Genomic DNA, 18,057 nt, shown 5'->3' with positions numbered 1-18,057 from the left:
TTGGGTTGAAACGCAACAGGTCTGTGGGCAGGTGTGCTCTACCTCTGATTCTGCCTTCCAAACAGGTGACTTTGATCTTCAGGGATCCTTGTCTGGCAGAGGGGCACCACATTTGGGTGGTGCGTTGGCCAGTTTGCACTTACACTTTTACGCAGCTATCTCAGTACTGATTTTACAACATACTAGCTGCACTGCTGGGGGATTTTATTTTTTTTTTTAAATGGAGATCGGTGGGACAACAGAGCAAGACCCCTTCCATTTGGCTAATATGTTAACCTATATTATTTTAATACAGATGGATTTGTACTTCTGTAAAGTAACAAGTACCTTCTTAAAATGTCAAATGCTGGTTGAACTGGATGGCATTTTTTAACCCCAAGGCTTAAGTCTCCTAGAAGATCAACAGAATTCTACCTTCAAAGTGTCTAAGTTGCTTCTGAGAATACAGAATATAGGCTCCTAAGTCCATTTTATGCGTTAGCGTTTTTCCCCTTTATTTTATGCACAAGTTGCATCTAGGATGGCTTCAGTACCACTCCAATGATGACAGCTTTGTCCTTGATGGCCCAGATATATTTGTTTCCTAAGCTTTAATTTATTTTTAACCATGACTACTACAAAAGTGTAGAAATAATCAAGTATAACAAAAGGGCTTTGCTCAGAGCTTGCTTCTTTAGGGTAATGGAAAAGTTATATGACAGCGCTTTGCAGAATTGCCCTGTGTTTGGAGACACACATCTACATCATCCTTCCACAAGCAATAGGCAACTATAAAATTCCTTCTTTACTGCAGCACACCACCCTCTGTGGAGAAGAATCAGTATTATATATATATATGTATTGTATATATATACAGATACCTTAGTGGTAACAGTAAAACACTCAAACATTATGAGGCTAATTCCAGTCAGCTTTGCATTGCTATAAGTTAGGAATAATGCTATAAAGTGAATGTACTTGCAACTTAGGGAGATCAGAATCAGCTTCTTCAGTGCCTAGAGCCGAAGCCCAGTTGTGTGATGTAACACCTCCTGTAGCTAAAGGATGGCTTTCCTAAGTCACGGTGTCAGAGGAAAGCTAAACTCGTATGTGATGGGTGGATCTAATGCCATAGCTGTTCGTTCTGGCTATTTAAAAGTCAGTTAAAATCACTTCTGAAATATCTGCCTTGCTGAAAAGCTTTTTCTCCCTTCCCTTCCCTTCCCTTCCCTTCCCTTCCCTTCCCTTCCCTTCCCTTCCCTTCCCTTCCCTTCCCTTCCCTTCCCTTCCCTTCCCTTCCCTTCCCTTCCCTTCCCTTCCCTTCCCTTCCCTTCCCTTCCCTTCCCTTCCCTTCCCTTCCCTTCCCTTCCCTTCCCTTCCCTTCCCTTCCCTTCCCTTCCCTTCCCTTCCCTTCCCTTCCCTTCCCTTCCCTTCCCTTCCCTTCCCTTCCCTTCCCTTCCCTTCCCTTCCCTTCCCTTCCCTTCCCTTCCCTTCCCTTCCCTTTGTTTTTTTCCCTTACTGTACTTTATTTTGGTCAAACAGAAATACATGATGTAGAATTTTAATGTGTTTTACAGCACTGTCTGTTACTCTCTGTAATCAAGCCAGGTTTAGGATAATTCCAGTTACTCTGCAAAAAAATGTCACCCAATTTTTCTGTTTTTGCGTAATAATAATTACTGAAATCTTGAAGTCCAGCTCTGCAGAAGATGAAAGAATCTGGGGGCTTATGCAGAATTATCCATGTTATTGTTTCAAATTTTGTGGAAAGAAAGGGCAGGTTCTTTATGCTCTCTTGTTGTGGTGGAAGAGAAGTATCTCTTTCCTATGATATTTTTGTGCTTGAAATTCTAAGCCTGGAAAAGTTCAGAGGAAAGCACAAATTTAAAAAAAAAAAAAACAAACAAAAAAACAAAAAACAGAAGACCAACAACAAATCTCAACTGAAAACCCATTCAGTGAAACACATTTGCCCAGTTTGGGTGATAGTGGTTGAATTTTAAGTGAAAATGCTCTTCAGTTCTTATTTAATTCATCCACATAAAGTTTAAATAAAATAACAATAAAATCTAACTGTAAAAATGCACTTAATTTTCATGGTAGAAGAATGTATCTTGTTGATGTGAATAATTTCTTCAGAGACAATTCTTAAATACAAAGTGCAAATGGAGGATGTGTTCTGATCATGTCATGCTAATTTTCCAGTTTATCAGTCATCTCAGTTCCACACTGAAATGACAAGATGCTATCACATTTGATCTTAATGTATATCATACAACCTTTCAGGTTTAGAAGTTCATATGAGCTGAAAACAACTGTCTTTGCTTGGGCGGTGGTGTGCCAGCAGCAGTTTTTTGGTAACGTTCTTTTCTCCTCTGCTCGTCATAGGATGAAGTGGCCCAGCCTCTGAACCTTTCAGCCAAACCCAAGACATCTGATGGCAAGTCTCCCACATCACCCACCTCTCCTCATATGCCAACTCTGAGAATAAACAGTGGGGCCAGTTCACTAAAGTCATCCATGCCAGCAGCATTAGCTAGTCCTTCAGCCAGGGCTAACACAATAGGTAAGCTCAGTTTCGTTTGTCCCTTCTTATAACAATTAATAGATGTTATTGGAAAGTGGGCGTTTATCAGCCAGTGCCAGACAGTGGTCTATGAGCTCTCAGGGGCTGACTTTAAAAAAAGTTACCATTAAGTTAAAAGTCTACATATTCAAATAAATCTTTGCAAAATTATAGGTTGAATCCTTAGTCTGATAAAAAGCTTCATGGAGCATTATTTTACCTTGGTCTAGTATGCAAAACAGTCACCACATTCATTGAGAAAAATGAGTTTGATGTTACAGCTTGCAAAAAGTCTTGACTGGCTGTCTTTAACATTTTTCCACAAAGGAGTGTGAATTTTTCCTCTTGTCAAAATTACCTCTGGCTAAAGACCATCTAAATAGTAACAGTCCTAGCAGTGATTTTACAAGTCTGATGTGTTAAAGGGATTGTTCTTCGTGTGTATAAGCAAAATGTGTACACACCTCACTTTCATCCTTCTAACTGAAACGTTTTATTCTATGAAGTGATGGAGTATAACCTGAATGAATATTTCAGGACATAGATCAAGCTCTGTTTAGGGAGTTAAGTGAGGTAGATTGTACCTTTGCTACCATGTGTCTTGTTGCTCCTAAAACATCTCCTGGGGGCCACTTTCAGAGATGGCACAAGGAACAAATGAAGCCATAGGTCAAACCTATCAGAAGCTGTTTCTGTGATATCTCAGTGCTATGTAGTAAATTTTTTGTGTGTCTCTGTGGGTCTCTTCCAAGCTCTTAGTAGTCCATATTCTACCTACATAGACACGAGGAAGACCAATCGTTGTGTCCAATGTTCAAAGCAGATCTAGCTCCTGCTGTATTACTCTTCCAGTGTGCATACGTGATTATCGCTAATGTTGATGATGGTTACATATATGAGACAGAGAATATGCTTCTATGCCTTTTAGAAAAGAAAATAACTTTATTTGATGTGACATGCTACAATTATATAAATATTTTGTAAATAATCACATTGTTAATTGTTAATGCATATATTATTATTAGCCCTACAGTCTTTAAACTGTGGAAGATAATAATGTATTTCATCTTTAATTTGCTTGGCCCTGCTGCTTTCCATGTACAATGCATTGAGATTCAATTTTTTGACATTAATTTTTTTGTCACTAATAGAGTGAGCATCACATTTAGATGTTAGATGTGGAATTTAGCATCTGACCTGCATCTCAGTGGCAGGACATATCTTGTTCTCTCCGCTCCAATCTTCTTTCCCTACACGCCTGATACTTTTCATAGGTTTGAGACCCCCGCAATTTACTTCTTTTAACAAAATGCAGATTTTGAAACACTGTACCTGTAATGAGTGATAATGTAATTGAATAAAAGCTGTGAGGATGAATGGAGCTTTAAAGGTCACTCTAGTAAGAAGAATTAATGTGTTATACCATTAATAAACCATGGAAAAGTGTGGAGCAAAAGATAACATACTTAAGTTATTGTTAATGACATAGAGTTCACTGCTGTATATCTCTTGGCTACAAATATAGAAAGTGACTTTTCGAGGTTGCTGAGCAGTATCACTGTGCATACTGTATATAGAAGATAAGCAGTCTTTAACTGTGGTGCAGGAGCTGGGCAGATGTAGCCTACTTCTAACAAAAGTCTATCCTTGAATGGAGGCCTGGAAGAACAAAAGGCTGGTGAACACTCTACAGGGTCTTTTCCTGCTAACTGCTAGATCCAACCAAAGTTACAGCAAGTAAAACTTATTACCATGTTAAAACCATTCGGCGATGTTAATGCACATGAAATTTCAAGTCACCCTCTAGTAGGAGCTACGCCACAAAAGAATTTTGGCAGCATGTTTAGGAAAGGGACTAAGGTCCCTAAAAATGGTAGAGAAACTGGGTCACTCTTTGATCTGGAGAGATGGATCGCTTCAGGAAAGGTCACTGGGAAACATGCCATCATTTGCCATACAGTTACTTCCACCATTTGAACGACTGGAGCTGCCAATGCAAGGCACAGGTTGTCTGTCCTAGGTGTGCACACCCCACCTGGCTGGGATGCAGCTGAGCTGTCGCTTTTCACCGCCGCTGACTTCAAATTAAAACTGTGCTCTGAAAGCTGTTCTGCAGGCTGCTTAGTTCCTGTGGTGTGGAGAAATGCTGATGTATTGTTCCGTTGTCTCTGGAGAACGTAAACTTACAGCCTCCTGTGATGAAGAGTGTGGCTGCATTCGGGCATACAGATATGTCGTTGTTTTCTAGAGCTATCCTTGTAGTTTGTAAATTCTGCTACAGACTGAGCAGTCACAAATGTCGTGGCTTCATGTATGACTTTAAATCCAAGCATTTCTTTTTGGGAACAGGCATATGTCCATGTACTAAAAACAGAAACAACTTCTCTCTGCCCTTTGCCATAATCTTCAACATCTCTATGCTAGTTTGGCAATCCTTGTAACTAAGTACATTTTATGTAATGCAGTTCCCCTCTCTGTCAATAATTCACCACCTACCCTAAACAACAATAATTTACATTCAACTCGCTTCTATATTAATCATTTGCCTGCACACCAGCATCTTGGCAGCTACTGAAAAACATAAGGAGTGCTTGCTTTTATTCACTGTCATGTGCCAAACTGTCTCAAAGATAGCAGTATTCAAGAAAAGCCAAATAGTCTGGAGAAGGGCGTGAATTCCAGTTCCTAGGCAAATTCAGCTGTATTACAGATTGAAAATATTATACCTAGCCTAATCGAGAGCACAACCAGCAGTAATACTACAGTTTGTTTGTTTGTTTGTTTGCTTCGTTTTTAATTTATTCTGACTACACGCAAGCTTGATTGGTAACAGATGCAAAGTGGGGAAGAAACCAAGCAAGTTGATAAAATGGAGGTAAAAAAAAAAAAAAATCAGCTGGCAGCACTGTGCTGGTGCTGGTTATATCCTTCCTTATGCTGGGAAAGCTGGAGTTACTGGAATTCCGTTGGCTGGGAATTACTGAAATGGGTCATTTGATAAAAGCAATATGGATCAAATTATTTCATACAAAACTCTCAGGGTTCCTGGGTGTTTAGCCAAAAGCTAACTGTTAGTACAATTAACAGCAGTCAAACCGCACAGAAACTTTCTAGTTTTTGCCACGGAGGAAGATGGAAATACCAGTCCCATTCTATCTGCAGTCTAAAAAACCAACAATCAAAAACCAAACCAAACCAAAATCCTGACAGCGGCGCAGCACTGAACTAATCCGACATCAGCTTCTTCCCCTGCAGTGTCTGAAGCAGCAAGACAATGTCCTGCGTTTTTTGGCAATCAGCGGATCAGATAGAAGAGTCTAGCAAGACAACAAGGATGTGTAATCTGACATGATTAGACAAGGCTCTTTAGGAACAGAACATTCATAATTGAGACAAAGAAAGAGTATTAATAACACTTTCCTAACACGGCAGTTAGCCATTTTATATTTCCTTTCTTTAATCTTAGTGTTTTTCAACAAATCATGGGATTTAATAGCGTGTTTTGGCAGATTAGAGGATTTATGGCCCAGATGTTTTTTGTTCTAAAAATGGATTAGGGTGTAAAGTTTGCTGGAATCCATGGAACATGTTGAGGCAAGCCGGTCATTTTGTGTGTGATTAGTGCCTGCCTTCTGTCTCACAGTCCCTCCATCTGTCACAATTCACCAATGGATCTGGTTAGATTTAGCCTCATGTCACAAACAGAAGTCCCTTTTCTGGGCAATTTCATATTACAGATTCATTTTATGCCATTTTTATGCCCTAGTTAAAAGACAGAAAGAAGCGTGTATGTGCGCGCGCTCATGGGGATGTGGAAAGGGGGAGGGAGATGGAGAGATATTAGCCTCTCCTTTAATGTTTGAAAAATAGACTGGGGCTAGGAGTCTCCCATCAGTATTCTATCCCACAAATCACATGCAGATCATAATAAGTATAACCTACAGTACGCTAAAGGAAAAAAATGACAAAGTGTCACATTTAAAATTAAATAGTATTAGCTGTGCCGGTGATGCTTGTAACATTTTAAAAGGAAATAATTCAGTGACTACGAAGGCTAAGCCCTAGGCTGTGAATTTGCAGCAAAACAGTGGACATTTGACCTACTATTAGCGGCATGAATAGGAGTGGGAATGTAGGTCTGTGTAGCTGTGGTTTCTTACACATTTCTGAATGACAGGTGGTGGTGGGGAGCTTTCAGTGGATGAGGTTTCTCTTCCCAGCCATTATGCATTTCATATCTATAGCAAACCACCGCCACCTGTGGTTTATTTTAATGTATTCACAAGTTTGAAGAAGGGGAAGAACGAAATAGTCTATTTTTCAGAGTGTGAGATTGCTGGCGTGATCAAAGCTTCCTGGAACTCTTCTCCAGTTACATCCTGCTGCACACAAACCACAGGGCCGACCTCTGCAGCGTCAGGGAAATATTGAAACGAATGGGATCCAGTATCAGGACGACGATTTTGGCAGTGAGGTTTCTCATGCTTGCTGTCCAGGTGGCTGTATCATAACAAGAACAGAATTACAAAGCACGGATGGGTTTCTGGGCATTACTTTTTAACTCTTTCTGATTAATAATGATAAACTGTTGGTGCATTTCAACGATGAAAGCTAAAGTGTTTTCTTGTAACTTTCTTTTTTTAAGATATCCTTTCTTCTATCACGTTGTCAGGTTATTTAAATGACCACGATGCTGTTACCAAGGCAATCCAGGAGGCCCGACAGATGAAGGAGCAACTTCGGAGGGAACAACAGGTGCTGGATGGGAAGGTGGCTGTTGTGAACAGCCTGGGTCTCAATAACTGCAGGACAGAAAAGGTGAGTTTCCGAAACTCCCTTTGCAAAGCGCCAGAGATGGCATTTGGCTCTCCCTACAGATGCGTAGGTTCTTCCTCCTTTTTTTCCCCTCCTTTTTCTTGCTCTATTTTCTTCTTCCCCATTTCTAAACAGAATAGTTGCTTCTTTCAAAAAAAGGGAAAAGTAAAATGAAAACCACAACCAAAAGATGACATGAGGGAGAGACCTGGAGACGCTCGGGGGAGAGCGGGGAGGAGGCAGAGATAGTTAAAGCCCTCACGAGAACTTTGGAGGCCACTAATTCTCTATGCCAGCCTGTCAGTGCGTATTATGAAAAGGTGATCTTGGAAATCTCTGGGTCTAAGTGGAAATCTTGCTTTATGGAAATGCTTATATGTGTTTGTGAGATGAGCTGGATTTGAAAATATTCAAGCTTCTTTAGGAACATAAGCTTTGCTGATGCTCAGGCTCAGCTTCTGGGTATTTAGCCTTGTGAGGTTGTCATATATGATATTTTATGACCATTGCAATGTAGCACTGCCATGTCACATTAGATGACTTAAGAAAAATGAAGAAGTGGAGAATCGACAACACAAACTGCACCAAATATTTGCAGTGAAACTTAGAGGCAGCAGAACATATGGGCCTTACCACCTTCTGCTGTTGAACTGGCCTGTGAAGCTGTGCTGTAACAAAATACTGACTAAGTGAATATTCTTCAGTGAAATGTGTATGTACTGCAGCCTTCACATGTGTCAAAGAGGTAGTGATTTGCTGCTGGAAATACCTGATGTCTTTCTGTGCGCTGCCCTGGCTTCTGGAGGATAAATAGACCTGCCAGTCCTTGCTGCCACAGTTATAGTGAGCTGTCCTTCTATTACTGCCACCGAAGTTATACATCCAAACTCTTGCGTGCGTCTCAGCATCATAGGCTTAGCAAGACCTTTTCCTCAGTTCCTCTCTTCCCCCGCAGTATTTTCTGAGGTGACACAGCCTTCGTCGTGCGGTATAACAAAGATGACCACTGTTGCATTCAGTGTAAACTGATTTTTGTGGAAACCCCTGCTAGTGGCTTTTCACTGTAAGGCCTTGTGTGAATCCCTGAGATAGGCAGATAAATAGAATGAATAAAAATGATCAGCTATTTAGCAGAAACTTGAAAGTCAGTCGTCCTAGGAAGCATGTGAGTCAAACAATATTGTCCAGAATGAGCAGATTGCTAATTTGGATAGCTTTCCATTTTCCCTGTTTTTAGATGGAGTTTGATCAATAAGCTCTGAGAATCCAGCAGTCTGGGTAATGAATGTTAAAGGTACATGTGAGTCTCTCACTACTGTACTTTTTTCATCAGCCTATCCTGGGTGTAAGTGATGTAGAAATGACTCCAATTTCACGCACTTTCTTGAGAGGAAAGGGAAGGAAAAAAGAGGTCAGCGTAATAGGTACCTGGCAGTACGTACAATCTCACTTAGAAGAGTAAGAGCGCTGGTATGGGGAGAGAGAAAGAGAGAGAGGGATGGAGCATGTTTACGGCATTTCACATAGAAGAGTACCAGAAGGGAAAAGGGAAAAACAGAGTGTCAGATATAAGAAGAAGTGATCACAAGCACAAAGGAATTTATATTCAAATATTTAAGCATTCTTGAAAGGATGCTCGAAGCAGAAATTTCTTTTTTCTGCTCCCCATGTAGAAATGACTTTAACACTCAGCCAGATGCTAATGCAAAGTGACTCAAGCTATTCCTCGCAAGCATAGCTAAATTGCCGTTATTTGTTAAGCGCATTGAATTCAGCTGTGGATACAGCAGTGGTTGCATTCAGAAAGCATCTGTACCCTTTTTTTTTCTTTTTTTTTTGCTTTTTTTTTTTTTTATTTAATCCTCCAAAGCAGAGACAACTCTACCTATCTCCCCCCTCTCCTCCCTTGTGCTGGCTGGGAATTGTCAAGTGACAACCGACCAAATCCTTTTGGACAGGAAGCCTTCATCCTGGGTTCTATATACTTGCAAAGCAGGCCTTGTGGTTGGATCAGGAAGCCCATTAAAAGCACTTTGATGGTATGGAAATTCATCTTCATGAAGCTCCCAGGCCCCTAAGCAGCATGCTGTTTAGCTGTGGTTACAGATCAGTCATTCACATCGGAGGGCAGTAATTGTGCTGACGGCTTGTTCGGCAATGGAAGTACATAAAATAATCCCAGGCCCTCCACCATGGCATTGCGAGTTAATCTTCTTTAATACAGATCAGCTGTTGTTCTAACACATGACTTTATGCTGGCTCTAGTGACTCTGCACAGCCTTTTGATTAAGTAACAGGAGTGGAACCATCTGCATTCACTTTATTCTGTTACTTTCCTATTGTTGGGATTCTCCTTACCCCTTCTGTTTTCACTTCACGCCCTCAACCCCAGTTGAAGTTTATTTTCCTCTCTAATTCATGCCTCCTGGTGGGCTCGTGGAGGGCAGAGAGGAGTTCTTTTACAAGGCAGCAGGAAAAAAAAATCGTTTGCTCAATTGAAAATTTTTCTAAAGTGACTGTAGGGTTTGGGGATTTTGATACAATAAATGCCAAAACTTTATTGGGGCACACTGATTTATTTTATTTTATTTTATTTTATTTTATTTTATTTTATTTTATTTTATTTTATTATTAAAGTAGACAGGAAAGGACAGAACCAAGTCTGAGCTCTCCTAGACTACAGTGGCATTTGAGTTGCTGTGGTAACCACTTCAGCCACTAAGCACTAGTTAAGAAGTTGCACTTTTTAACTTGTGGGGTATCCTTACCTGTCTCTTGCGTTTGACCCGACAGAGGAAAAGATGTAGGCTGTAAAGTTTAGGTACTTGTTCTCCTTACCCAGATATGCTCCAGGCTGTCCACTGACTGTCCAGCTATGAAGCTCAGACCCAGACAAACACCCCAACTTCTCTGAAGTTTGTGTCTGGTCTAGGACTTTAAAGTTTTCTCTTTTGTTAAGAGCAAGATTTGAGAGGAAGGCAAGTGTTGCCATTTTGAGTTATATTTTATTCTGGTTTTCCCAGTTTTCAGGGGGAGGAAAAAGAGATAGTTGGGAAAGCGGGTAGTGAGAAATAGGATGCTACCTACTGAGGGTTTCCCTTTGAAAGCTCAAGGTCCTGCCGGGAGACTTAGAGGCAGCCCCCTGAACTTCTGGGATGTTACCTTTGCTCACTGGTTGCTTCCTGACAGGGAGGTTTTGAGGTGGGAGAAGGAATTAAAAGAGGGTTAGCCTAATGTAGCTATGTGTCCGTGGGCATATTTGCACTTAGAAATGTATATTATGTCTATCGTTATGTACAGAAGAAAGACTCTCCGTTCTTTATAGTGATCTCAATCTTTATAAGCAACGCTTATCTGGAGGTATCCCAATTTTTTCTCCCTTTGCTGCAGTGGCTAGTGTAGTTATGGAGACCTACGATTCTGTGAGAACTGGGGAGTTTTTTGTTGCATGAATTTCTGCTGCAGCCTACCAGCGACGGTAGGCTCTGTGCAGTTCTGAACACGTATGTTAGACTCTTGGCAGGGATTTAGCTGCCAGGGGTAGCTGGGCAGGCTCAGGGCTGGAAATCACCTTTGTGAGTCTCTGTTAAAGCTCTTGGGGCTTTTCTCCGCACGTGTACATGACCCATTATCTGGCTCGTGTTCCCAGATGGGTTAATCCCTGTGGACAGGCAGACCTGCCAGCTGTAAGGCAGTAGTCAGACAGGAATTTTGCGGAATTGGAGAGAAACTGTATAAAAGGAGTCATAAATGAGAAAAGATTTTTAAAAATGGCTAAGATGATTTGGGTGAGTCACTTTATGGGCATCTGACTTGGACCATCTTGAGGGATTTGATTTTCAGAGGATTACAGTAAAAACTATGAGCATCATGATGAACATGGATTTTACTAAAACCTATTTTAATTGCAAATGCAATAAAACATATTTTTACATTACTTTTCTTGGAAACATTTCCATGTATAAATGAGAAGTGTGTGTATATGTTTTTCTGGTTTCTTGGAAACCCAGGACCATAGTTTTATTTGTAATTATCATCTACAGTTAATTATAGCTTGATATGTACTATACATAAACAATGTTAGCTTTTTTACATGTAGCTTAGAGTGCAGATTTTCATCTGGTGAGAATACCACAGCAGGCAACATCAGCAAGTGTACTCTGGTCCATTTGTTCGGCCCCAAAACTGCCTGTTCCACTGCGAAGGAGTTGTACACAAACACCAAGAGCCAGCACGTGTGTGCGTGCGTGCCAGCCTGCAGTGCACTCTTTCAGAGCTATGCAGCACAGACATGCACCGAGCTAGCCAGTGATTTTCTGATGATAGACAGTCAGGCTCTCAAGCATTAGTGTGTGTACCCTGGTAACTGTGAAAAAGGAGGATTTATCTCCTTCTCTGGAGATATTCAAGACCCGCCTGGACAAGGTCCTGTGCAGCCTGCTGTAGGTGACCCTGCTTCGGCAGGAGGGTTGGACTAGATGACCCACAGAGGTCCCTTCCAACCCCTACCATTCTGTGATTCTGTGATTCTGTGAGGAAGGGTGAGCGTGTGTCTGTGGACACTGGTGCAAACGCAGGTGCTGGTTTCCAAATGCTGGCGCCTGCTGCTAAAGGTGCCGGCGGCTGGGGCGGGTGTGGGAGTATACGCAGCCCCGCAAGCATTGCAGATGTGCATGGACGCAGTCACACTCGCAGCGCGCTCCGAGATGAGTGCATCCGAGCAGGCAGATGTCCTGTGCTGAAGTGTTTCTTAACCTGTGATACAAGTTCTCCCTGTTACAGCTTGGAGTGTGGCCTTTTAAAAGGCTCTGACATGTACTTGTGTGCTGGGCTGTAACTAAAGAGCTATTTGTAACAATATTTATTCCAGCATTGTGAGCTGGAGCCTATTTATTGCTCGTGCTTGCGGAACAGTGGGTTCAGGGTGCCTTTTCCTCCCATTCCCATCCACCCTCCTCCCACCATCCTCCCCGCCCCCACCCTACCTCTCCCTCTTCCCCTTAAGAGAGTGCTGAACATGAAATGACAGTGACCAATGTTGACTTAATGTGGATGTTTAATAATGAAAAAAGTGTGTCAGTTCCAGCGTTAGTTACAAATGGCAGTAAGTATATTGGGTGGCAGCCCTGTAATAATTTTACATCCATTATTCCTTCCTGATGCCTCACTGGCTGCCTGATGGATGACGATGGTGGAGTTAACTCTTAAGAAACCGCTGTGATCTGCTGTGCTGAAATGAGTTCTGTCCCTGCTCTCCCCTCAGGGAGGAGGGGGATATTAAGAATCTCAAACCCACATATCCTGCTGTCTTTGAGAAATAAAACACTGGAGCTCACTTTACTAAAGGTGTAAGGAGGAGCTGGTTTAACTCATGGGATTTAAATTTCTCTTGCAGTTGAGAATTTTACTTCAATAACATTTTTTTTCTTCCCCTAATGGTTAAATTTGAACCAGAAAGTCAAGAAGAAACTGGTGGAGAGAAGAGCAGGGAGGAGGAGAAAAGCAAAGGGTTGGTAAAACAGAATCTGACCCCACGCCCGACTCTTGGCAGTCCATGGGTCAGACTGGAGTGAAGAAGTTGTAAAGATTGAAACTGGGAAGAACAGGACCTGGCGCAAGTCAGGCTTCCCAAGCAGGAGAAACCCACTGGAAAGAAGTCCAGAGGTGCAGTACTAACATCATGAACCAAATCACTTTGTAGGAGTTAAAACCCATCCATTTTCATAATCTCTGTAGTACTTTACTGGAAAACTACTTTAGCATTCCCAGTGACTAGCAGAGGCTGTATTACCCACAGACATTGCATACATACACACACGCTTATCCCTGCAAATTCAGCAGACTGCTAATATATATGTCTTGTATTTTGTAGCCTACTTTATTCCTCACTGGCCTGTAAAATACTAGGAAAGATGATCAGTGTAATATTTTTGTTCTCTTCTGGCAGTGTGAGCAGAGATCCTTCTGTTTGGCATAATTATTATCCAATGCGGGGACCAGGGAGTACCTTGCAGACAATGGACTGTTACAGTCCCACAGCACAAAAGTTAAGGTGTTGTCCCAACAACTGCATGTCCCCTTCTTATTACCCTTTTTCCTACCCTCTTCCTAATTTCATCTTACTGAGATTCTTTGCCACCAGAAATTCTTGTATGCAGGTTGCAGTCCTCTTTGTTAATGCTACAAAACAGAGCAGACAGTTTTCAAAAAGCATGATGAGAAGGCGAGCAGGTATTATGTCAGCACCCATCCATCGCTCTGTATGGCAGCCTTTCCGCAAGTCCAACCGGCAAGGCTCGACAGGATCATTCATGTTCAAGGAGTCCTCTGTTCAACAGGGCTACTGCATCCGTTGTCATTTCTCCTGAAACTTTTCTCAAATTTAGTTAAAAACAATGTGAAGTTTGCACACCTGAAAGATCAATATTGTTTCTGCCCAGCGCTGGTAACTAAGCATTAAACATTATGATTTGCTTCTACCAAAAGTTTATTCCTTTTCCCTTTACCTCCCTTCCCACCTCCCCCTCTTCACCCCCCCACCCACTTTTTTTTTTGCCATTTGCTTTGTGGAGCCTATGTATATTTATATTTACAGCCTCTGCATTTAATGGCCACCTGCCTTATTTTCACAGATGGCCAGTGGAAGACTTCCCTTCCCCCTTTTTTTTTGGTAAAGCCTGCCTTTGGTTTTGCTACTTTTGTCACAGTGCCACTACTCTCAGTTCGCAAGTGCCTACGCATGGGAGGGAGAGATTCTTGCAGTGAGGATTTTTATTATTCCCCCAAGGACTTTAGCTCTTTGTTTGAAAATGCCTTTTTCCTGATTGACCATCATCTATTAAATGCCCAGACAGATTTTTCAGAGAAAAATTAAGTGTTTATGCATGTGTGTCTTCAGTACATCGTTATGGCAGGGATGCATGGGCAGGGTTAGTTAATAAAAAATGAAACATACAGAGGAAGGGACTAATTCCACCCACAGACGTGTGCGTGAAAGTCCCATTGAAGTCAAGGAGAAGAGCACACAAAGAGGCAAGGGAATAACCCTGGATCCTTGCAGGTGCTGAAGTCTGAATGGGAATTCAGGTCTTCGTTCACTCCAAAGGGCAGAGACTGAAAACATGCACAGGCTAATGTGGATCAGGGAGGACTGCAGCTTTTTATACCTTAGTGGAAATTTTATTAAGCCCAATAAAGATGGATCAACTTCCTCCTGAAAAATAACCATACAGTTGATTTGGAGCTCTTGCTATGTCTTTTGAGCTTTTTGAGTCTTTGGGTTTAAGTTCTAAGCTGTACCCTACAGCTACAAGTGCTAATGACTTCCTGAGATTTTATTATTATTATTTTTGCATAATCACGTGCCTCCAATAGCTAGGGCTTTCAGCACATGCATGGACACCAGCATCAATGCAATACCTCTCTTCAGCGTAATAGAGGATGAGCCCGATTCTTCTGTGAGTTGTGTCCCCTTAGTCTCCTGGGGGATCAGCCTGTCCTGTTCTGCCCATCCCCGTAGGCAGGTGTTCACTTAGCCGAGTGACAAACAGCCACTAGTGTGCTTTGGGGGTGCTGAACTTTACTTTGAATTGTATTGATGCTGATGCTGGGGAGTAGACAAGCTAAGCCTTACTTCATGACTGGAAAATCATTGTGGTTTCTGTCTAAGGAGATAGCCTAGATAGCATGTCAGCTTCTCCATTAAGGCTGGAAGAAATGTAAGCAAAGGTACAGCAGGCTTCATAATTTTAATACCTTCTAGGGAAAAAACAGAATAGTCGATATATCTGTAATGGTGCTGCGCAGCTGAGTCACCCATTCTTTAACAAACAATCACCAAGAAAGCAGAGACAGTGTTCTTGCTTTCTCTTCACATGCGTGTAGACCCTCTTTCCCAGGATGTGCTGCATGGGTTGTGATTTTTGTCTTGTTGCATGTTTGGTGTACCACCTCTCTTCCTCAATTAACCCTTCCTTGCCTTGCTGATCAGTTGTAGCAGCTCTTTCTGACTGGCTGTGAAATCCTTCATTAAAATTTACATGGCAGATTTCATCCAGAGATCTCAAAACTCTTCACAATGGTGGGAAAATGTCATGATCTCCATCCTGCTTAACTGGGGAAACTAAGGTGCAGCGACTGAACAAGTCACACAGTTACAGAGCATGTTAGCCCAGAAAGCAGTCTAGATGAGAAACTGGGTCATGTAACTCTTAAGCTATTTGCAATCAGCGGATTACAGCTGGATCTGGTTGAGGTCGATGCCTATGCTCACACTGTAAAACTTTTGTAGGAAGGAAGCAGTGTCTCATCATTCTGCTTTGCTTTTGCTTTCTTTTTTAGTTCTTCTTTAAAGTAATAGACTGGACCAGCCCTGCCTGCGTTTTCATTTAAAAATCCTGACTTACGCTGTCTCTCAGAGCTCACCACCAAAGAACAGGAGGACCTCAGTGTCCTCATTTCCCGCAGAAATGCTACTTCCTTGTAGTTTGTTTCCAGGTCAAGTAATATATTTTACTGAGGAAGTCATTCTTTCTCAAATAAAGAATTAAAAAAAATCTGACGGACCTGACCTCTGCCATCTTATTGAGGATTTTCCTCTTCTTATTTCAGTGGACTCTGTCTTGTCATCACTGCTTTGAAAGGTACCTGCTAGAGAGCTCTTAGAAACCAAAGACCCACGTCCACAATGTACAGCAAAGAAAATGACTGTGCAAATTTCAGCAAATTCCCCCTGTGACTGGGTGTCTGTTCCGGAGAGGAGTGCAATTAGATGTCTGGACCTACTTGACCCATCTGATTTTTTCCCTATAACACCTCTCTACTAAAACAACCAAAACATGTGGTTGCTTTACCAAGTGAAGCAGCCCCGATTAAGACTGAATGTAATAATTCTGAGAGAAGTACCATAAAATCAGGAAGAGCCACAAAAGATTGTTATTTTCTTTTCTTTCTTCTAATGCTGCTTTTAGGTTCTGTGGGTGGATTATTCCATGAAAAAGAGGATCTCAGATAAGCAAGACTGAAAGAGCTGAGAGGGTGGTGAATGCATTGTTTCTTCATACTCAACTTTGATGCAACAACAACAAAAAAAATCTCCCAAATGATAAATTGCTGTGACATTATAAATAATCTTTCATCTTCTTTGGTGGTCCACAGAGTTTATATAATTGGAAGGCTAAAACCCTTCTTTGTTGTTTCTTCTCTTTTCATTAGTACAGTAGAAGACTATAAAATTGTGCAGCCGGAAGGGTTTTAACAATTACTGAGTCAACATTTGAAAGTCTCACTCTATTTTATTGTTTCATGCATGTGCTTTTTATGAGTTTTACAGCCCTGCAAGAGTTACTTAAGTAACGTCCATTGTAATGGAAAATCTGTAACTGCTCTTATTTTTATTTTATTTTGCTTTCCCTAGTAACATGTGCCATCGGCAAGAGTCACAATTCCACACTCACAAAAAATTATAAGCTGGAGGTTGTAATTTTTAGATAAAATTCAGGAGTGCTAGTTTCAGTCCCTAAAACTACCAGTCTTACTAAGCAACCTTTGGCAAGTCACTTCACAGAATCACAGAATGGTAGGGATTGGAAGGGATCGCTGTGGGTCACCCAGTCCAACCCTCCTGCCGAAGCAGGGGCACCTACAGCAGGCTGCACAGGACCTTGTCCAGGCGGGTCTTGAATATCTCCAGAGAAGGAGACTCCACAACCTCCCTGGGCAGCCTGTTCCAGTGCTCCGTCACCCTCAGAGGGAAGAAGTTCTTCCTCATGTTCAGACGGAACTTCCTGTGCTTCAGTTTGTGCCCATTGCCCCTTGTCCTGTTGCTGGGCACCACTGAAAAGAGTCTGGCCCCATCCTCCTGACACCCACCCTTCATATATTTGTAAGTATATATTAGGTCCCCTCTCAGCCTTCTCTTCTCCAGGCTAAACAAGCCCAGCTCCCTCAGCCTTTCCTCGTAGAAGAGATGCTCCAGTCCCCTCATCATCCTCATAGCCCTCCGCTGGACTCTCTCCAGTAGCTCCTCATCTTTCTTGAACTGGAGAGCCCAGAACATGAGACTCAGTTTCCCATCTGTTAACCAGAGTTACTAGTACCGCCTTTCTTTATGAAATTTTATGGCTAAATTCACCGATGAGTGCGAAACACTTGGGCAGTGTGATCGTTACGCAGAAAACGCCAAATAGAAGATCTCTTGGAAAAGAGCCAGAAATTCTCTTACAGCCATTGTAGGTGTAACATGATCTGGACTGCAACATGGTTTGGACTGAGACAAGACAGTGTTTACAGGTCCTATTTTGAAGTACCATGGCATTAATGTGCTGGAGTAGAGCCTGGACTGCCAATAATTTGTCACGTGCAAAGCTCTGGGCACACTTCTTACTACTGCCAGTGGTTCCTCGAAGTTCTTCCAGCTCTCTGTCATCTGTAATGCCTGCCTACCTCCCATTTTCCACATTTTGAAGAACTGTGGATGATGATATTACAACACAAGCTATTCTGGTGTTTATTATTGCAAGAGGCAGAGGAGTTACACAGAAAGATTACTTTTACAAAATCTTCACTCATGTCAGATATAGGATAAGACTCTTCACCTTTTTGGAGAGCTAAGAAAATTATCATAATGTTGAATGGAGAACACCTGGCACCACCAGCGTGTCTGATAATTAAAGATGTTTTTCTGTCATAAAATGAAC

General features: G+C 41.8%; 1 protein-coding gene across 11 annotated transcripts in view; it reads left to right on the top strand.

Annotated features, from left to right (window-relative positions):
• Nucleotides 1-18,057, top strand: part of SOX5 (SRY-box transcription factor 5) — a 649,868-nt gene that overhangs the window by 609,723 nt on the left and 22,088 nt on the right. For all 11 annotated transcript variants that reach the window (XM_075439940.1, XM_075439932.1, XM_075439927.1 and 8 more), the window contains 2 exons: nt 2,368-2,545; nt 7,218-7,363. In XM_075439940.1, coding sequence (XP_075296055.1) covers nt 2,368-2,545; nt 7,218-7,363 — 324 coding nt within the window. The remainder of the gene's footprint in view (nt 1-2,367; nt 2,546-7,217; nt 7,364-18,057) is intronic.

This window comes from Opisthocomus hoazin, chromosome 1 (assembly GCF_030867145.1).
Source record: "Opisthocomus hoazin isolate bOpiHoa1 chromosome 1, bOpiHoa1.hap1, whole genome shotgun sequence".
NCBI lineage: Eukaryota > Metazoa > Chordata > Aves > Opisthocomiformes > Opisthocomidae > Opisthocomus > Opisthocomus hoazin.
Note: the sequence above shows the minus strand (reverse complement) of the source record. Positions and strands in the feature narration are given on the sequence as shown.